The following is a 15270-nucleotide window of genomic DNA, read 5'->3' on the forward strand; positions in this document are numbered from 1 at the left end:
AAAAACTGGTTGAAAAATCATTCCGATTTTGCATCAACCTGGAAAAAAAACGAAATAATTTTTATATTCCGTAATAAAGCATGATAATTTAAAATTGAGATAATTTTCTATTTTTTCGTGAAATTAATGGCCACTTATGAATTATGTTATGTATTTTACAAACCCGAACCGGGTGTGTAAAATATAATCTATAACATGTTAATACGTAAATACCCATAACCTTTACCCTTTAATTTTACCCTTTATTTCATATCAATTATTGGTATAGTATTAACTGTTTTGATAAAAGGAACATTTGCCCCACCCTTAGAAAAACTTCTGATTGTTTCTGCTGTTTCTGTAACCAACTTAAATTGTACAGAACAGTATTGAAGCAGGTATTAACAGTAACTAATTTAACAGTTTTGAAACAGGAATTTGGAACATTGTTAAAATGGTATATTGTACTAAACATTATTGTACTAAACATTAATATTATAATTTTCAGATCTAAAATTTTTTGAAAGTGTTGAAATTTACTTGATACTCTTTTTTAACCTTTTTTTTTCTCTTGATTTTTTATTGTTCTGTTTTAGAGCTTTATTGTAACTCCTTTATAATACTATTCAAAATATAAATATGCAAAAAATGCATAAATATAAATTATAAATATTAATATAAATTATTATAAATATACAAAAACTTTATGTTTGTAACAAGTTCGTTAAGTCAACATAAAGATAACTAAAAGACACTTTTTTATTTATGGTAAAAATGTAGAAAAGCGAAAAACAAAAATAATTTCACTTTGCTTTTTTCTTACAATTTCAACCCGAAATGCTTATGCGTAGAGGGCAGCTAAATTGTCTAAATCCCTGTTGTTGTTGTCGCCGGCTATTAAGGCAAAGGGGGTGCGAGTGCTCTTATTTTCTAGTGACGCCATCTATGGACAAGAATTCTACTTACGTCACACCCATTTATAGAGCAGACCCTTTCATGTATTCATTCATTGATCCACAGAGCGCAATTTTGACCTGAAAAAGAGAACGATCAATCTCCAATTCAGTACTCCAGAGGTATAATTTGTTATGGGAACATGGAGGACTTTGTAATCCACCAGGTTCAACATGCCCCAGTCACCATATGCTACACGGGTAGTCTTCAGCCGGATGGATTCGAACTCCCGTTCTCACGAACATGACTCAAGCGCCCAGCCAACCAGGTTATCCCGGCCTATCTTAATCCCTAAAAGAAAAATACCTCTGCTGTTTTATAAAATTCTGCTGCATACTTTAAAAGAATGTATCTTTACATGTGTTAATAACAGTTTTATCAAGGAATTCAAAAGGCCATTGCACTTCATTTGCAAACACTTTTCTATGTTTCGGCAATATGTTGTTAGTTATTAACTTGTTTGAGTTCTAATGTTAGTTGAAGTGTAGTGTTTGGAAGAGAATACAGGATTAACGGAAAACAATGATATTTAGCATTAAGTATGTGTACTTACTTATGACTACTTGTGTTTTTTAATCAATCTTGTATTGTATTTGCAACAATGAATTTAATTCTTAAAAAGTATTAATAAATAATGTTTACGCTAAATGAGTGTGTTATAATCGAAAATAGCAGAAGGTTAAATATATTTTTTATTCTTAAGTATGCCTATGTAAAAACTATGTTAAGTTGAACTATTTAAAGGATTAGTTTTTATCAAATTTAATAAAAACTATTTTAAGTCTGCTAACCACAAAATAATGTAATTTTTTCAGCAGTCTAAATATTAAAAATATGATAGGAACAAATTTATATGAATATGTATTTGTTTATAGTATAAGGTCATTCTGAAATTTCAAAAATTTTTTATCCAATCTTTGGAATAAAATTTTAGTTTACCAGTTTTGAAAAAGTTGGAAAAAAAATTTAAGCAAACTATAAATTATAACTTTTTAAATAGGTGTTTAATTTTGCAAATTATAACTTCATAGTTGGTTTTTCTTCATCTTGGTTTTCTTGCTCTAATTTTTTAAATAATATTTTACACTAAAATTGTCTTGATTTGGACTGATATTTTTTTTTGTATTATCTTCTGATCTTTTTCTTTAACCACTATAAGACTTTTTTTGGCATGGGTATTTTTTTAATATTTATCGTATATGGATTTTTAATTTATTCGAACATTTGACCAAAATTAATTATTAGTGCATTAATATATTGTCAGTGGTCTGGTCTCACAACTTGATAGCATTTTTAGCCTGATTTCTAATGATATTCTAACTGATATTCATTTTTGTTGTTCTTCTGATTTTTAAAATCTTCATATATAAACTTACTTTTTATACTTTTAACATGATTAAATGACGATTTTGAATAATTTTGTCCTTACAAATGCTCACGCAAAGTAACATTATTTTATCCTAATCTAATTTTATAAAAATAAATGACAAAAGATTGGTAAGATAAATCCTTATATAACAATATCTTTGTCACTACTGCATATTTTTTTAACGTTCCAATTATTCTTTTGTGAGGAAAGGAGAAAGAAAAAGAAATTCTTATTAATATTTAATTCTTTTTATAAAATTCCAAAATCTTGTGTTTGAGCTTTCTAGTTATTCAATTATTTTCTGTATATAAATGCATCTGTAAAGTAATGGTATATAATAATGCAATTTGTAAATATGATTTTAATATTTAATTAATTGTTATTAGCTAGTATTAGTTTTCTAAGTTTTTAATAGTGAGAAGATTTACCTCAACTGGTTATGTGAAAAATTTGTTTTACAATTACAATTTAAGAGAAAGCTTACATTATATCACCTGTCCAATTGTTTGTTATTTGCTCATATACATATAAATATACATTACTTAATAGTTCTTAATATTAGCTATAATATGGCAATAATATATTTCTAACAGTTTGATATTGATAACAAATAACTATATGTGTCAGTAAATATACATGGGCTACTAGTATTTATCAGTGGTTTTTACTGGTAAAAACCCACCCTGGGGCTAAAACTAATTATGGTGTTAGGATTAAAGGAAGAGATAAAGAATTAGAATATTTATATACAGTTGTACTGTGCATTCGGGTTGGTTACCATCAAAGTTTATACTCTGTACAAGAAAATTTTGTAAGTTGCCCAAGTTGGACGTCATATTTGGGTATTTCATATATATTCTTGGTAGCGAGATAAAGCTAAAACAGTTTGTATTGTCGAATTTTTACCACTTTTTAATTTTTTCCAAATTGTGGCCACCTTGTACTATAACAATGGAAACTCTGACAAAATAAAAAATATATATATTCTTGCTTATGATTGTAATTTGGTTATCGCTTTACTACTACTTCAAAAAATTGTTCTCGAAAGAGTGAAAGTTATAGTTCGTCTATGGAAAGAACTCCCCTCGCCATTCGTCTGGATAAGTTGCGGTAACTATGGTTACGAGGCTTAACTATTTCAAAAAGAGGTGTTGGGTCGATATTTGATTGGTTTCCGTTCGGGTTGGAGAGAGAAAGGGCATCAGAGGATAAAGAAGCTCACCTCTTTGAAATACGCTGTTTCTTCTTTTCATAGCAGCAGACGGCCTTAGACTTTGTAGCTAAGGGGGCTCTTTCTATAGACAAACTGTAACAAGAATGTCTCCGTATATCAACAAAACAACCTCCCTTAACACTAGAAAGACTGAAACTTAGTACATATCTATATTGCCCAAAAGCAGTCAAATAGACTGGATTGTAAAAGAATAAATAAAGTGTAAAGAAATTTGTTGAAAATTAATTTTTAATATTTTTTTTATATTATTTACAGTTATATAACAAGTTATTGGTAAATTCTTACAATAAAAAAATTGTATGTTGTACAAAATTCTAAGAAATTGTGTCATTATTATACATCATTGTTTTTCTAATTAAAAATAAAAGCAGTCACAATGACTTCCTATGGCAATCTAGTGTTAAAATTACTTAACTCATAAAAGCATACACAAAATTTTACCGCCTTTACTTTTATCTATACGGACCAAATCATTGTTAAAATAGCAATCACTGTTTTTATTAAATTATTGATGCATTACTTTTACCACCACATGAAAAAATATTTTGAAAATATATGGAAATTCTGTTGTAGTTGGAGAGTATGTATAAGAAGAGTAATGTGCAGATGTAATGCATCACATAGCTGCCAACATTTGCTTTCTCAGATAAAAGTTTTTTTCTAGTGGTAGTAATATGAGTAAAAAAATAATTAACTACTGTATTAGTTTAAACTTCGTCATTAGTTAAATATTCCATCAAAAATTTATTAGACCTTATGTATTAAGACATTTCTAAATGATGTTGTTAAAATGAGCTCGAATTTTTTTAAAATCAAATTTATTAAACCAGATATCAGTTATAGAATCCTAATTTTGATATCACTTTAAATATTAAAAATTTTGGTAAATACAGAAAAGTTGGCAATTATGTATACGTTAGAAGATAATTAGCATTCGTGACATACAGGGATTGGACAAAAATACTAACACATTTTTTCATACTTCTCAAGAAATACGATGCGATTTTTCAGACATATCAATAAAGTTTAAAGCGTTTATAGGTTCGAGGGACTGGTAATATACTACGAACAAAAAATAGTGCCTCTAAATATTCTATGCCAAACAGCCTATACAGCAGTAAGCTTGTAACTTGCATCAACTACTTCAGCTATCATATGCAATAACTTCACACAATTTCGTAAACATAGCTCAAATATTTATGAAATATGGACTTCTTTACGAAAAGCTAATCTTTTTTGGCTTACGTTATTCTACTATAACTACAGAAATATTCAATAAAACAAAAAAAAATATTTCGTGTAATCTTTAATTAATATACAAGAAAATATAATAACAAAAAATAATTTTAAAATTATTAAAAGTTGCAAAAGATATGAGCATTTAAAGCCATTCTTTCATACTTCGCAAGCACGAAAAGCATTAAAAATTTTTTCATAATTTTGTTCTGAATCGTATTTGTATACTTATGAAACAATTGTGATTTAAATATCTTGAAAATTATAGAAGTTTCTCTCAATTTTTTTGCAAATTTAAACCTGAAAATGATTTTCCAAAAATTATTAAACAAGATATATTGAAAATGATATCCTCATTATATATGACCTCACCCTATTAAGTGAGTTCCTATTAACTGACGTAACGCCATCACATTTTGCTGTCCAAACCATCATATTAGAAAAGTATCATTCGTTGTTAAATTTTATTGTATAATAAAATTCGCGAAAAACCCCTTATTGTTCAATAAAAAAGCTACTTGCTAAATTGCTAATGGCAATTTACAATTCCAAGATATTTAAAATTGGCCTTTTATAAGTAATCAAATACGATTCAAAGGAAAATTATGAAGAAAAACTATTTTTAATGTTTTTTGGGAGTGCGTACTATGAAAAAAATACTTTAGTACTCATACTTAGTGCAATTTTTAAAAGTTTTTTTCAAATTTTAAAACGATTTTTTCATTATTATTTAAGAATTACTCTAAAAAGTTTGCTTAATTTTATGGAATATTTCCGTAGTAATAATCAGAAAGTGTAAATAAAAAAATAATAAATATAAATAATAATAATAATAAATATAAATAAAATAAATAATAATAATAATAATAGTAAATATAAATAATCGTTTTTGTAAGAATATTCATATTTCCATGAATATTTAAGCTAGGTTTACGAAACTTTATACAGTTATTGGATAAATTAACCCAATTATTTGATAGAAATTGCTAGTGTATTTGATATAGGGTGTTTAAAAACATTCTTTTTCTCTCGTAATTTATTCTCGGTCTCTCAAACCTTTAAACTTTATTGATATGTCTGAGAATTCGCATAATCTTAACACTTCTAAAGTTTTAAAGTAATTCTCAAAGTATTTCTGAGAAATATGAAAAAATAAGTAAGTATAGAAGTGTCCATAATTTTTTTCCAACCCCTGTAAGTCTATATTGTCATTGAAATTCTCTTTTTCAACTAAATTAAACTACTGCGCATAGTTATCATTTTATTTGTGATATCAATTAAGCTAATTATCCAGATAATTACAAAATATCGAAATGAAACTTTTTTTTTTAGTTTCTCTTTATATCTGATAATTAACACATGACCCCGATTTCAGACTTCTATCATGGTTAAGGCGTGTTATTTAGCATTATTGTTAATTAGGCTAATTACTCTTTAACTACTCAAATAATTCCAAAGTGTAAAAATAAACATGTTTAGTTTTTCTATTTATCTCATAAAGAGCACTTGATCTGAATTTTTGCGTTCTATCTCTCTGATAAAAAAGAGAATTTTGCCTTTTTGAGAGAGGGTTTTGTTTTTGATATATATAGATTAACTTTTTCTGTTTTTCTCGTTACAGACGTCGAAGATGTTAGCATATAAATATACAGCCATAAGTCTGTTAATGATGATTGCTTTAGTAGATGCTCATCATTCGGATTTCATGATGAAAGCACTGCTTCATGGAGCTAGTATGGGGATGATGATGAGAGGTCCACCTAGAATGATCCCTATACCTATACCTTTTTCTATGAATATGGTGAGAGACCTATTCTCAGGGTAAGAAAATTTAACAAAAGTTTCACCAATATTTCTTTGCAGAACCGTAGAAATCAATGCAAAAAGCACAAAATAAAAACTCAGGCAGTCGTTTTAGTCGTAGTTAATCGTTGAATACATCAGTTCCGAGACACAGAATGAAAAGATTATTTTATTTTAAAACCGTCATTGGACAGCCGAACCAATTTTTTGGTTTACGACTCAATCCGTAATGTTCAAATTCAGTAGCCTTGTAATTTTGAACCCGATCCAGAAGACAAGGAAACTCCACGATCAAGTATTGGGAGAAATTTGACTTCACTTTTTGATGGAACTCACCCGCATTTAGATTACATGGAGAGGAAGACCATGAGAACCTCCCGCAGTTAGCCTGACGGCAAGAGGGCTCTAACCCATGATCCGTCTACCACTGAGGATATTTCACTTCAGCACTGTGGTCTGTGCAAGCCACATGCGGATTCGTATCGACCAGCCATCGCTGGGATTCGAACCCGGTTTATTTCATTGGATCTCCTGAGCCATCACGACTCTGAATGAAAGGATTGGAATATTGCCTACTCAATCAAATGAAAGCAAAAAATCGAGTGAAAGAAGGGGTTTGTTCCAGGGCACACAGGTTTTGGAGCCCGCTCAAGTTTCTTCAACTTTTAAGTAGTCTATCGTTTAATTGTTGAATTTTAGATACATGCAATTCATAAATTTCACATGGCGTTGTTATTCCGTTTTTTAATAATAATTTTTTTGTTGTCAATAATCCAAGTATTTCTGTCAGAAAATTTAACTACAATAAATAAGTTAAAATCTTAAAAGAAAATACACATTTTTACAAGCTTTGGGAGCATTCCAACTGAATTTGATTTGATAGTTCTAATTTAAATACAACAATCAAATTCTAAGTTTACAAATGTACATTTTAAATAAATTTGTAATTTGATAAAAAAAGTGACAAAATTCTTGTCGGTGCATTGTTGTAAATATGTATTAAAATTGAAAGTTTGATTTCAAATCATTTGAATTCGACACAGAATCGTTTATTTATAACAAAAAGGCAAGAAAGGAATATATCCACTCTTCTCTTAAGATGAAAACCGATAAAACTTTTCAGATTGTTTTCGAACTGTATCGTCAGAACAGTAGCTCCTAAGGCTAAGAGCGAAGAAACTGACCCATTGTTTAATAAAGAGAGCAAGAGACTAGACAGACTTATCAGACAAAGTATAGCATAAAATATTTTTGAGTAAAAAGTAAGGGAAAAAAATTACCCAATAACTTATGTAATTGGATAAGAGTGTGATATAGTGCGGGAGAAACGCTTCATGGCAAATTCTGTTTTACCGACTGTAACTTAAAATTAAAGTATATTCTAAATTTCAAAATTAAAAGTGAATTCTATTTTTTGTAATTTAAAAATTAAAGTATATTCTAAAAAGTGTTTTAAAAATTAAATGTAAATAATGTTTTTTTTGTAATTTAAAAATCAAAGTATATTCTAAAAAGTAATTTAAAAATTAAAGTATATTCTAAAAAGTAATTTAAAAATTAAAGTACATTCTAAAAAGTAATTTAAAAATTAAAGTATATTCTAAAAAGTAATTTAAAAATTAAAGTACAGAAAAAAAAGAGTTTAGGTAAACCCAGAGTAAATTCAATACGTTTCAAATGGTGAAAAGAGAATTTTTCTTCAAAATATCAAAAAGCAAAACGAATTGTGGTATGATCACTTCTCTACTGCGAAATTCTTTCATAAAGCGTTCGCATTTTGATATTTTGAATTTTTTTCAGCGTGTGAAACTTCAGGGTTTACTCTTGGTTTATGTGGACTCACTTCTTTTCTATACTTTAAATTACGATGTGTAGTTTAAATAGGATTTGTCATAAAGCCGTTTTTTTTTCTTCAGCATAGCGAAAAGAAGCGAGAAAACATTCGCGAAAAATATTAAATAGTGCAATCAGTTACTGTAAAACTAATTTGAATATAAAAAAGATCGCTAAATTCATAAACAAAACAAGGTGAATTCCTGTGGCTTGCAGTACTTTTTAATACTATACTTACCGTGCCATACTTACCGTATGGTACTTTTTACCACAAGTTTGATAGATAATAATTATCTATTTAACCATCGGATACTAATTTTATTATACCCCATGTAACCCATGCACATTTTTCAAAATGTTATAGTTTTTATACAGCGGAATAACATGTAAATTTTAGTTAAATAATCAAAACAGTGGCGGCACTTACGATTTTTTTAACATAGATTAAAATCAGTTCCTTACTTATTCGGGTTCTGCCGAGAACTGATCATAAAAACAAGGTTCCCAGTAGAAAACCGAAGTCAAGCATCACTAGCTGCGGTCAGCAAGCGGGTGGGTGACCACTTTGATCCACCTGCGTACCAACGAAGGGACAGAGTGGGTGCGCGATATCGGTCCTCTTTAAATTGTTCTACTGTAAAGTGTTCGTCTCCGCGAGCAGGTCATCGGGTTACCAAAGCAGAGGAACCATCCCCTCCTCAGAGGAACAAAATTGCAATGGCATGTCTTCGGATTATCTTCAGGGATGTTACCCAGACGGTCGCATACAATCCATTGTGCAGCTCTAGTGCAACGTAAATAAAGTACCTACCTATCCTTAGTTATTCCTTTACAAGTTCTTATCTTGAAAAAAAAAACAGCGATAAATTAGACATATGCAGCTTCTAAATTGGATCGGTAATAAATGAATTGCAATTTTTAAAGCGTAAGTGTTAGTAAACATAAAAATTACTCACTTGATTTAAAATTACCCACATTTCTCCAATTCGTAACAGCATTTGAACATATTTGCGACGCAATAATTATTGATCGTTAAAGAGATTAATTAAAATGTTTGTTTCCTTAACATTGCAAAATTAATATGAAATAAATTCTCATCAAACCGTGACCGTTTACTAAAATATCAAAATGTCAACATTTTTCAGCTTCTCTGCCAACCGCAAGGAGTCTAATCAAAATGGGTAGGTACGAGGACTTATTACTTTTTAAAATGAAATATAGTATAGCGACTGAAAAAAAATATTCATTTAGATACACTTTTGTAGAAATTTGAGAGAAAAATTTGTAGAGAAAAAAGTAATTACCCGGTTATTGCACATATATTTGCTAAAATATGAAAACTTTGCGAAAATGCCGTTTGAGAGGACGGGATGAAATGTTGCATGAAGTATTCCAAGGTACGGGACAAAATAATGAGAAAACTTTTATACTATCACTTTGTAAACATTTTTTCTTTTGACAGCAATTGTTTTACAAGGCAAAACTATTGTCAACTTTTGAAAGATTACGTTTGAAGGTAACAGTAATGGGGTTACAGTAATTACCCATGCAAAATTTGCATCAACAAAAGTGAGAGTAGGAAATTAATATTGGGTCATCCAGAAAATTCGTGCCGATTTTCGATAAGCGTAGCTCCGAAAGGTCCGCGAAAAATATTCAAGTGGCAGCAAAATTTTTACTAAAAAATAGATTTTTTTTTGCTTTTGAAAATTGATAATTACATATTCTTAGTCACCATAAAGATTTGGAAATTTATTGCATATATTGAAACTTATTACATAAATTTTATGCATACTAGATGAATATTATCTAAATTGAAGAGGTTGCGAAATTAGGAAAACTTTAAATTGCTTTGACGAGTAGTTTGTTACTATACTTGAATATTTTTAGCGGACCTTTGGGAGTTCTTCCTATCAAAAACCGGATCGAATTTTTTGGACTAACCAATAGCTTTTTTCTTTTCTTAATACCACTATAATTCTAAAAACATTCTAATATAAACATTTCAATCCTATATAATGATTTTAAAATTGATGGCATTAAAGCTAGAAAGAAATTATAAATTTCTTTATATGTATTACATTTCTGTTCGGTCCGAATTTTGCATGGACAAAAATGACCCAATTTCTAGAAGCTTCCAGCATGATCTTTCAAATTGTGTAAATAGTTTTGCCTTGTAAAATCTTCTAAAATATTTGCAAGTAAAGGAAATATTGTTTACAAAGATTTTGTACAGAAGTGGTCACACTATTTTTACTGTATTTGCATATGTCACGAACAGTGTTAAAAACGATTATTCAGCTAGCACTTGTTAAGGTTACAGTGCCGGATTTTGAAATTTTTAAACAGCAATATCTACTTTTTCTCAATTAAAAGTGATTCTCAAGCGCTATCTTTCTGAACACTAACAATGGCGACGCCAGGCGGAAATGAAGAGAGCAAGAAGCAACATACAAGTCAAAATGCTTTATTTTTTTCCATCGTTTTCAGTAGCATTGAATTACTCAACTGAATAGAAAATTCTAAAATACTATTTTTCCCATCTCTGTCTAATGCCACCATTTTACATGTTAAAAATATCGTTCCAATTCCTTTTCAGGTTTTTTTTATCATGAGAATCACGTTTCGGTGTTGATTTATGAAAGTTTCATATTTCTGACTAAAACCGTAAACACAAGAGCTGAATAATTGTTAACACATTCCTAGTTAAAAACGTATAAATGAATTGGCAACGAGCTAAAATGATATCTTAGGAATTACTTTCATTCACTTTACTCTCAAAAAATTTTATTATTTGAATCTAAAATAGAATTTAAATTTATATCAAACATTTCCTATCAAAGTTATCATATTCACGTAAGCAATAAACAGATCAAATGAATTTACCGACCGTAGGATTAAAAACTATTTTGCAACCCAGGTGAAACAAAAAAAAGTACTTAAAAATAATTAAACAGAACACGTGTTGATATGAATCAGGTTCGATCACCCTTTCCCCCCTCTGATTACCATGCGCTTCAAAAAATTCAGTTATACATTTAAAATGGATTAGTAAACATAGTAAACATAATAATAACATTAGTAAACATAATAAATAATAATATTTCTTATTTTTTTATTACGAAGCCTATATTTTGAAACCATAACCTTAGTATGAAGTATTTAACCCTTTGGCGCAAATGGCACACCAGTGTCTCTTTAACATATTTTTTTCTGAAACTCGAATTTCAATTAAAAATATATTTTGTTGTAATTTAATTATAGAAAATCTATGATATTCGTGGAATTATATTTGTTCCAAAATATAGAATTCAAAAAATGTAGTTTGAATTTAGTTATTAATACAAAATAATGAAAAAAAAGATGAAAAATATGTTTAATGAAAATTTTGCGTCAAAGGGTTAATAAAGTGGTAAATATTGCATAACATGCAATAATAATATGACTATTTTTATTACTTATTATTTTTTTGTAATTTTTAGTTTCAAGCGGCAGTTTGATGGACCAAACGTAGTAGTAGTACAACACCCTAGTCCTGAACCCAAAATAATTGTGATTAACACCTCTTCAAACCAAGGAGTCCAGCATTGTTGTCAAGGTTCCAATAAGCAGTGGTAGAGTTAAGAGCAAAAATATCAAAGTTACAGCAAAGGAGAGAAAGAAAAAGTGTGCCAAAACAAAGATTGAAAATTGTTCCGAACATCTAGATACTTACTCCAAAGCGTAGAAAAGCCGTTTTTATGGGATCACAGTACCCTTGCAACATTTTTTTTTAAAATAAAGATACAGGCATAATCATGTATTATATAGATGCTTTACTTGCTTTAACTTATAATCAATAATTTATCTTCAAAAAATAGTTAAACTGTTTAATTTTTTTTTTAAATTTAAAAAAAAAATTTAAAAAATTCACAATTTTTAAATCCTTATGGCCTTTTTATTTCAACATATTTTCAAAAACAATTTGCTTTCCTTGTGTTTACAATATTCCTCTTAACAATTTTATGCATTCATTTGTTGATATATCAATTCGAGCATTTTTTATAGATTATTTTGCCAAAAAGTAGAAAAAAAGTTAAAAATTCCTGTTTGGTATATATAACATGCTGCAAAAATTGTAATACATCATAAAATGCTATTCCATGCACAGTTTAAATAAGTGTATTATATTTAAGATAAAAAAGTTTACTCCAAAGCTTTATCTTAAGTAGAAAAAATTCCTTAGGGATTTAATTAAGATTAAAACACAAAATTACCATCGATGAGAAAAAGCACTTTAAAGTCTGTCTGCTGATCAAGTTTCTGTATTAAGGCAATTTTCAAATCATTCATAACTTTTTTTAAAAATATTGATAGAGAAATGGGTTTTTTTCCGTTCGTTTGAAATAGTTTCGTTTTGTTATAAGCAGTAAAAAAATATTGATATTTTGGTCATTTCTTGGGTACTGTGACCCCTTAACAATCGTTACTAATTACGGTTTATAAGTTTAAAAAAAAATAAAAAGCCATAAGAAAGTAGTTTTAATGTTAAAAATTTTCTATGCTAAATATGATGATTAAAATTTTAACATTGAGGCACGATATATTTGTATGCATATTAAAATTTAGAAGCATAATGTTCTTCATTTTGAAAAGTGTCAAACTGTATCATACTGACCTTGCAATTCATAGAATTTGAGAAATCATAAAATAATGTGCCAAATTGCCGATCACACTTCGATAAAATCAACTTGGCATGCTACAAATAATTTTATAACCTAAGTTTAAAATGTCATTGCTTCATACATTTCAGTCTAAGGAAGAGTATGGCTAATCGAAGAGAAGAATGTAAAAATGCAAAAAGAAATAATTTAATAAGAAACTAAAAGCTGAGTAGTCAGTACAGTAATGAAAAATAAATAGTAAGTAATAGAGAGGGAAAAGCCTTAATATAACGATAAATATGGTGAATACAACAGTAGTAAGTAAAGCGTGTAAAACAGAAAGGAAAGAAAAAACAGAAAACTGAAGTAGAACGTATAAAATATAGTATAACAAGGGTAATGAAGAACAAAAAATGGTATAGCAAGTATTAAAAAATAAGCTACAGATAACAGGTAATAGTGAGATATTGTTCTTTATGGCTCTTTAAGGCTCAGATATAACAACATATAAGGGAGATACAAGAGTAATAAATCAAAAGTGTAAGATAAGGCAATAAAGAACAATGTAGTAAGGAATAACGAGGTGCATAGCATGCAATGAAGAATTAGCTGTATAACAGGTGAAATAGAGATAAAGACTCAAATTTAATAACATATAAGGGAGATACAAAGAAAAATAAATAAAGCGTGAAACATAAAGCAATAAAGAACAATGTAGTAAGGGACAAAGCAGCTTAATGAAGAATAAGCTGTATAGCAAGTAATGAAGAATAAGCTGTAGATAACTGGTAATAACAAGATAAAGAATCAAATATAACAGCATATGAGGAGTATACAAAGAATAATAAATAAAGCTTGAAAGATAAGGCAATAAAGAACAATGCAGTAAGGGACAAAGAGATGTATAGAAATTAATGAAGAATAAGCTGTAGATAACAGGTAATAACAAGATAAAGAATCAAATATAACAACATATAAGGAAGATACAAAGAATAATAAATAAAGCGTGAAAGACAAGGCAATAAAGAACAATGTAATAAGAAACAAAGAGGTGCATAGCAAGCAATTCAAAATAAGTTGTAGATAGCAAATAACAGAGAGATAATAGAGAGATTAAAGTCAAACTATAAAAACAAGCAAGGTGTATTAAGGAACAAAAAATAAAGCATGTGAAAAAATACTGGATTAGAGCACATAAAAGGCAATAAAAAACAAAGTAATAAGGGGACAAAAGGGACAAAAAACACAGTATAGCAATAATGAAAAATGAGTAATAAAGAGCTAAATATGGCAAAGAGAAAACGACCTCAAGAAAAGTAAATGAAGCATGTGAGGAAATCGAAAAATAGAGTAAAACATTTAAAAAATCAATAAAGAACAAAGTAATAAGGTATAAAGAGTTGCATAGCAAGTTATGAAGAATAAATTGTAGATAGCAGGTAACAGAGAGATAAAGGCCTAAATATAACAATGAACAAGGAGAATAAAAGAGGAGTAAACAAAGTGTGTGAGAAAACATGAGCAGAACAAATAAAAAGGTAATAACTAACAAAAGGACAGAGTAATAAAGAACAAAGAGCTGCATAGCAGGCAATAAGAATTAAGTTGTAGATAGCAAGTAATAAAGAAATAAAGGCCTAAATATAGCAATGAGCAAGGTGAATACGAGAATAATAAATACAACATGTCAGAAAGCAATACATAATAAGGGCAATAAAAAACAATTTAATAAAGAACAAAGAGTTGCTGAGCACGTACAGAAAAAACCGTTATAGATAACGAATAATTAAATAAGGCTTAAATATTACACCATACATGAAGAAAAGTAAAAAGTGTATCTGAAAACAGAGAGCTGAAATAGCATGATCGGAACATGTCTTAAAAAATCCTTAAGTATTTATACTAGATTAATATTTAATTACTAAAAACTATGGCTTTTATAAAAATATTTTTTACAGCATAATACTCTGTTCTTTTCTTTGAAATAACAAGAAATCTTAAAAAATAAGATAGATGTATTTAGAACCAATTGCTAATACAGCCTAATTGTATAATGAAATGTATAAAATCATGGAAACGTTACTGTAAAAACTTAAACAAAATCTAATTTAAATTACAAAAGTATTCAAATTACAGAAAGAAAAATCTGAGATCAGATAAATATAAATGAGTTATATCGTGAAATAAGATAGATGGTTAATGATTAAGGAATTTTGATG

General features: G+C 28.5%; 1 protein-coding gene across 1 annotated transcript in view; it reads left to right on the forward strand.

Moving 5' to 3' along the window:
- The window catches only part of LOC107454070 (uncharacterized), a gene marked incomplete in the record, with an annotated part of 21539 nt that extends 9304 nt beyond the window's left edge, over positions 1 to 12235 (forward strand). Inside the window, 3 exon segments of the mRNA XM_071177865.1 lie at positions 6394 to 6593; positions 9554 to 9589; positions 11891 to 12235. Coding sequence (XP_071033966.1) covers positions 6403 to 6593; positions 9554 to 9589; positions 11891 to 12026 — 363 coding nt within the window.
- Between the last annotated feature and the right edge of the window lie 3035 nt (positions 12236 to 15270).

The sequence above is a fragment of the Parasteatoda tepidariorum genome, chromosome 2 (genome assembly GCF_043381705.1).
Source record: "Parasteatoda tepidariorum isolate YZ-2023 chromosome 2, CAS_Ptep_4.0, whole genome shotgun sequence".
Lineage (NCBI taxonomy): Eukaryota > Metazoa > Arthropoda > Arachnida > Araneae > Theridiidae > Parasteatoda > Parasteatoda tepidariorum.